The 6,083-nt window shown below is 35.5% G+C and overlaps 1 protein-coding gene across 1 annotated transcript; it reads right to left on the bottom strand.

Moving 5' to 3' along the window:
• Positions 1-232: 232 nt before the first annotated feature.
• LOC115697504 (receptor-like cytoplasmic kinase 176) lies at positions 233-3,472 on the bottom strand. The gene is made up of 6 exons (XM_030624532.2): positions 2,865-3,472; positions 2,025-2,326; positions 1,758-1,893; positions 1,486-1,628; positions 1,243-1,366; positions 233-878 (listed from the first exon to the last, which is right to left on the bottom strand). Exons 1-6 carry the CDS (start codon positions 2,914-2,916, stop codon positions 436-438), a joined length of 1,200 nt encoding a protein of 399 aa, XP_030480392.1. The 5' UTR covers positions 2,917-3,472; the 3' UTR covers positions 233-435.
• Positions 3,473-6,083: the final 2,611 nt, after the last annotated feature.

Below are 6,083 nucleotides of genomic sequence, written 5' to 3' on the forward strand. Positions count from 1 at the left end.
TCTATTATTATTTATTAAGTGTTGTTGCTCACAAGACTTCATGTTTTTACAGCCAAGAGACAACTCCAAGGTGACCCGTTTCATACCAAAAGATAGCGTAAGAGAGACTTGCACAACTCTTAATTTGTTGAAAGAAAAAAAGATGAAACAATTCTAGTTTTGGTTAGACAATTAACCAAACTAGAAACTGAATTTCAAGTACTCAAAACATGGTGACAACCTCATACAAACCTGATTGCAAACGTAGTTAAACAAATACTTAAAACCATGATCAGGACTTTGCATGATCAATTCAGATAAACATTTTTATATGGCAGACTTACATATACATACATCCATTTAAACAAAAACTATACATTTCGTAAACAACCTTCTCTATGAACATGTTTTGAACTCTAATAAGAAGTCATATGATAGCTACACAACAAAATTCTCCTAACTGTAAAGCACAGAAGCAGAAGGCCTGGGATAAGAAGTATTGAGTTTAGAACCATCTATCAAGCTGCTTCGGCTGGATTTATGAGCATCACTGTTTACGCGCTGCTCTTTTGGAGTGCCTTTAGGATTGTCTTTTGAATCCTGGAGCTGCTCCAATATTGTTACCACCTCATCCATGTTTGGTCGATACTTGGGTTCTATTGCGAGGCATTGAAGAGCAAGGTTAGCTGCCTTTTGGGCCAAGCTAAGGGTGTACTGGCCTTCTAGACGAGCATCCATGACATGAAGAACTCTTCGTTTGTTGGTCAGGTACGGTTTTGCCCACTCAACAAGGTTGTGTTGTCCTGTTGGACGGTTCTTGTCTATGGCACGTCGACCGGAAATTATTTCTAAAAGAACAACTCCAAAACTATATACGTCACTCTTTGCAGTGAGATGACCTATCCAACAAAAGATGCAAGTGTATGAGAAGATTAAACATGATGAAAACACTTATACTATAAAGATCGATCACCATGTTTTATTACTGTTAAACCCACACACACTTGGAAAGTAAAATCTTAAATATAAGTTTGGGGTTCAAGATTTGACCATGAAAGTCAAATCTTAAATCACCAAGTTTTATTATTGTGAAACCAAAACACACTTGGAAAGCAAAGATTTTTAGACAAACAAGCTTGTCCACAACTAACACATCGAAAGCTTAAATATAAGTTTGGGGTTCAAGATTTGACAATGAAAATCAAAAGTGGTCCTTACATGTCAAGAATGCATAAAAGAAATAAAACAAATAAAATAAAATACCTGTGGCTAAATATTCTGGTGCAGCGTAGCCATAAGTTCCCATGACCCTAGTAGATACATGACTCTTGTCACCAGTCGGCCCATCACGCGCCAACCCAAAATCAGACAGCTTGGCATTGTAGTTCTAAAACAGATAAGGCAGTGGAAAGGCAAATAAGATTACCGAGTGAAATCGTTAAACTTGAAAAAAGCCATTACAATGAAATGAACCATATGTTGAGGAAAAAAAGAAAAGACACATACTGAATCCAACAAAATATTAGAAGTCTTAAAGTCCCGATAAATGACTTTTGTTTCAGCGCCATGGAGAAAGGCAAGCCCTCTTGCAGCACCAAGGGCAATTTTCATCCGCAGCTTCCATGAAAGAGGTTGAATGTGAGAACCCTCTGTTGGAACAATGTAAGAGCGAATGCAATCAGTAGGAAGATGACAAATGGAATGGTAACACATTCTATTTTTTTAAGAGACAAGTAAATAATTCAAAATGAAATCACAAGAGGAGTGGACAAACTCACTCCTGAAAAGATGGTTCTCCATGCTTCCCTTAGGCATGAACTCATACACCAAGAGTCGATGATCGTCCTCAAAGCAGTAACCAATCAACTTCACAAGATTAAGATGATGTAGCTGCCCCAGATAATTGATCTCTGCCTGTATGTTCAATAGTGTAATGTTTATTATAAAACTTTTCTCTTCATAGAAGTTTGTTATGGAGACAGACAAGCAGTAACGTTACTAAGCCAAAATCATAATAACATCGAAAATATAAGAAATATACTGACCAGCCACTCCCTGTGACCTTGAAACCCTTCTTGGTTGAGTCTCTTCACAGCAATTACTATTCCGGTCCCAGGCTTGGTGGCAGTAAGCGTGTGCTCGTCCACCCAACCTTTGAATACAGAACCAAAACCACCCTCGCCCAACACGCTATCCGGTCGGAAATTTCTAGTGGCAGTTTTGAGTTCATTAAAGGTAAAACTCTTTACATTTGGGGACCTTAAGATATCATCTTCACTTCTAGGTGTCATTGATGAAGAAAATGATGAGGATTTGCCACTGGAGCTCGTGCTCTTGGAATTAAACCCTTCAACAAAACCCCAAATGTGACACATCAAACAAACACTCACTATTCACATGTAGGGTAAAGATATATATGCATACAAAAATTCAACAAAACAAAGTAACTAGTAACCAGGATGGTACCAAATCCTGTATCCAGATATAGACAATCATGAACCCATACACATTTCACTCTTATCTACAAAGCTAAACCTTGTGAATATGTAATGTATTAGCTTGAGTTGTTAAAACAAGCACAAGATAAAACCAATTTACCATGACATGTAGCATAACTCCTCAATTTTTCATTTCAAGGCATAATTTTCTATAGAAAAAGGAACAATTAATGGTTCAGATTAGGAAATAGCAGAAGTCGTTGTCTAAATTTCATTTAAGGCTAAAACAAATAAAATATGCATGTATCGATCCTAACAACACAGGCAAAAATCGTGTTCTTCTAAAGACTTAAAGCTAAACAACAACAAACCATCTCAATCAGTAAGTATAAGATAATAACGAAACCATAAATTTTGATGAAATTCAAAAAGAAGACCGGTGGTTACCTGTATGAAAAGGGCTTTCAGCCTTAATTCGGTTGCTCCAACAAGCCCCCATCTAAATTAGACAACAATTCTTTCCAAACCTCAAGAGAAACTGTATGATGTACACCCAGAGACACCCAAAAACCAGCAAAATTCAGATAAAGTAGAGAGCTGAACAAGAACCCAAGTAAATCTATGAAAATGAAAACAAGGGTCTTTGTTTTCTTCTTCTTCTTCTTCTTCTCTCCCAAGGAAAGGAAAAAAAAAGGACAAAACAAGATTGATAAAACCCAATATACTAGAAATGACAACACTTTGTTATTTAACACTCCAAATCCAAAACTCAGATCCTTAATCTTCAGCTAGTGTGAGGTAACAGAGAAATGATTTGAGGTTTGAGATTTTGATTGCAGAGAGATCTTTGACGACACTTTTTGAGTACCCTTTTCTCTATATTTTTGGGATTAGAAGGAAGAAGCTACCAAAAAGTAACGAAAAGAAGAAGAAGAAAAATGGAGTCTTTACCATTTGAGTGGCCTTTTTAGACCGTTGACTTGGCTTTACCCTTTGTTTGCTCTTGTTTTTACTTGAAAACTTTTCTTTTCTTTTCCTTTTAATTTTAATATATTACCATATATCTTCTAAAAAAATATATTACATATAATACTATGTTAACATCACTATTTTTTTTTTTAATTTTTTTTTTTGAGGGAGTTAGCATCACATATAAAAGGGTTTAACTGTAAATTTTTTTAATATAAATTTAGTAAGAAACTCTACGGAACCATCCTAATGGGATATAAATTTGTATTTATTCAATTATTTCCAATTTCGTGTAGATTAGATGCTTGAATATGGTATATAATATATTATTCGGCAAAAAAAAAAAAAAAAATGCTAAAACAAAAAATTATATATAATATTAATAGGTTGAATGTTGTTTGTCTTGTTCTAAAGAACATAGAATTATATATTAAACTAATTCAATAATTTTATTGAATAATAGTATTTGTCTTGATCTTATTGGATGAACAAAGAGAAAAGTCAAAAATGTGTAGCGTTGACCAGTCTTGGTAGATTTAGCTTATAGAATGAAGAACATTATTATCATACATTTCTAAATTTATATATGCTTAATTTTTTAATCTAGAAAAAAAAATTCATTTTTATATTATATGGACTAAAATTGTTCTATTAATTAAAAAAATAATTAAAAAATAGAATTTTTTGGTAAAAATAAATTAAAAAAATTAAGTTTAACTTAAATATTTTGTACATTAACATATTTTTGATATAGTGCAAAAAGATATATTTTTTCAATTACTGAAATCACACCAAATATAGCATTTATCTAATTACTAATGCTTACACCAAAAGTAGCCTAATGACGTGGACATCAATATTTGACATGTGACAAGAAAGAAAACATCCCGGAGTTGAGTAGTCCTGAATCATAACAAGTCAACCTGAGAGGGGCCCCTAGCCTTGCACCTAGGTTGACTTCGAGAACTCTAGTATGGGCGTTTTGGATTCTGCCAAGTTGTTTCCAACTCATTATCTTTCAGCATTATATACCTTGAATACATGAAGCATCCAAGTCCAGGCCCCGGGAGCTGAAAATACAAGAATTAGCACATCGAAAATCACCTTGGGCACCAAGGGTTTTACCCAACTCCCAAGTTGACAACCCCAACTAGGATTTCAGTTTTTTAGGACCGTGTTAGTGCAAATGGGTCAAACTTTGTATTGGGACATTAACTGAACATGTTTGAGGCATTAGAATCAAATTTGAAGAACTTTTATTTTTGAGCACCCGGTGCCTAGGCACTGAGCCCCCAAGTTGACAATGTGTCAACCTTGGCCACTTTCAAGCATCATATCAAAAATCTGACTCGTGCGTCTTCTTTATCTTCATCAAAAATGGGGAAGCAGCCCAACCTAGGTTCCAAAACAAGGGACCAGCGCACAGGTTGACACCTGGTGCTTGCCCAACGCCGAAATTGACATTTTGTCACCCCGGGCTAATTTTGATGAGTTTTTCAGAAAATTCTTCTAGACATTCTCTGTTTTCATTAAAGATTAAAATTCAACTATTTCTGGGGACCAAGCAGAACTTCCAGGTGACCTGAAACTAGACTCAGCGCCTAGGTTGACATATTGTCAACTTAGGCCATTTTCAACAAGTTTTTTCAAAAAGTGTTCTGAGCATTTTTTCTGTCATCAGAAATAACGAAGATGCAAGCAAACTCGAGGAGGAAACTGTAATCCTAAGGGCCTAAAAACTGAGCCCAGCGCCTAGGTTAATCTAGTGTTGGGCCTAGTGCCCAGGTTGACAGTCAACCTAGTGTGTTGGTTTCAATCATCAAATGTTAATTTTTCTCTGATCATTCCCTCCTAAATGGTCAAAAATAGGGTAGGAGACCTTGTCCTCAAGCTCAAGAACCTTGGAAGTGTCAAAACGACATCCCAAAAGCTCCAAAAAGAGTACCCAATGCCCAGGTTGACAAATGGCTTGCTGCTTATTTAATTCTGAATTCCATCTCGACCATTCGCCTAGTTTTTCATAATAATTGAGAGCCTTAAAGTTAGAAAAGTCAAATTCACAACTTCATATTTTCACTTTTCTGGCAAAATGACTTGCTCTAAAATTGGGAGTTTTGAGTCTCCCATATTTGCAAAATAGCAATATCTCAGAGAACTAGTAACTAGCTTCACTAGAAGACATAAACATGCTAAGTGATGTATAAATATCACTTAGGCATCAAAAAATACATACCTGGTGCGTTTTCCAACTTGCCCAACGTCCAGGTTGATATTACATGTCAACTTGGGCGCTGAACGTCAACTTGGGCACTGGGATGTCAACTTGAGCGTTGAGCCCAGAACGACCTTCAGTAAAATGGTCATAACTCACTCAATATAGATTTGATTGACATAATTCAACTTGCATTTTGAAGTTATTTTAATGACCTATCAAGTCATGTCTCAGACTTTAATCATGAATCTGAAGCTATCGACTCCAAATTTCACCCCAAGGGAGTTACAAAGTTAAGCTACAACATACCCTAAGTGAGTCCTGCCATCACAATGCAAACTCTAAAATTGAAAATCAACTTCAGAATTTAATTTTTACCGTTAGATCATCATTTACAGTCAAAAATAGCCTAAATGTATTTTTTTCATACTTTTTGGATTATTTTTTCACCCTAGTTACTGAGAGATTAACGATGGGGGCAAGAT

Source organism: Cannabis sativa, chromosome 7 (assembly GCF_029168945.1).
Source record: "Cannabis sativa cultivar Pink pepper isolate KNU-18-1 chromosome 7, ASM2916894v1, whole genome shotgun sequence".
Taxonomy (NCBI): Eukaryota; Viridiplantae; Streptophyta; class Magnoliopsida; order Rosales; family Cannabaceae; genus Cannabis; species Cannabis sativa.

Bases quoted from the DNA above. Each gene is read 5' to 3' on its own strand.
- LOC115697504 (XM_030624532.2), bottom strand. From the start codon at position 2,916: ATGGGGGCTTGTTGGAGCAACCGAATTAAGGCTGAAAGCCCTTTTCAT. The intron at 1,894-2,024 runs GTCAGTATATTT...TTGAACATACAG, and splicing joins AAGGTCACAGGGAGTGGCTG to GCAGAGATCAATTATCTGGG. The intron at 1,629-1,757 runs GTGAGTTTGTCC...TTGTTCCAACAG, and splicing joins GGAGAACCATCTTTTCAGGA to AGGGTTCTCACATTCAACCT.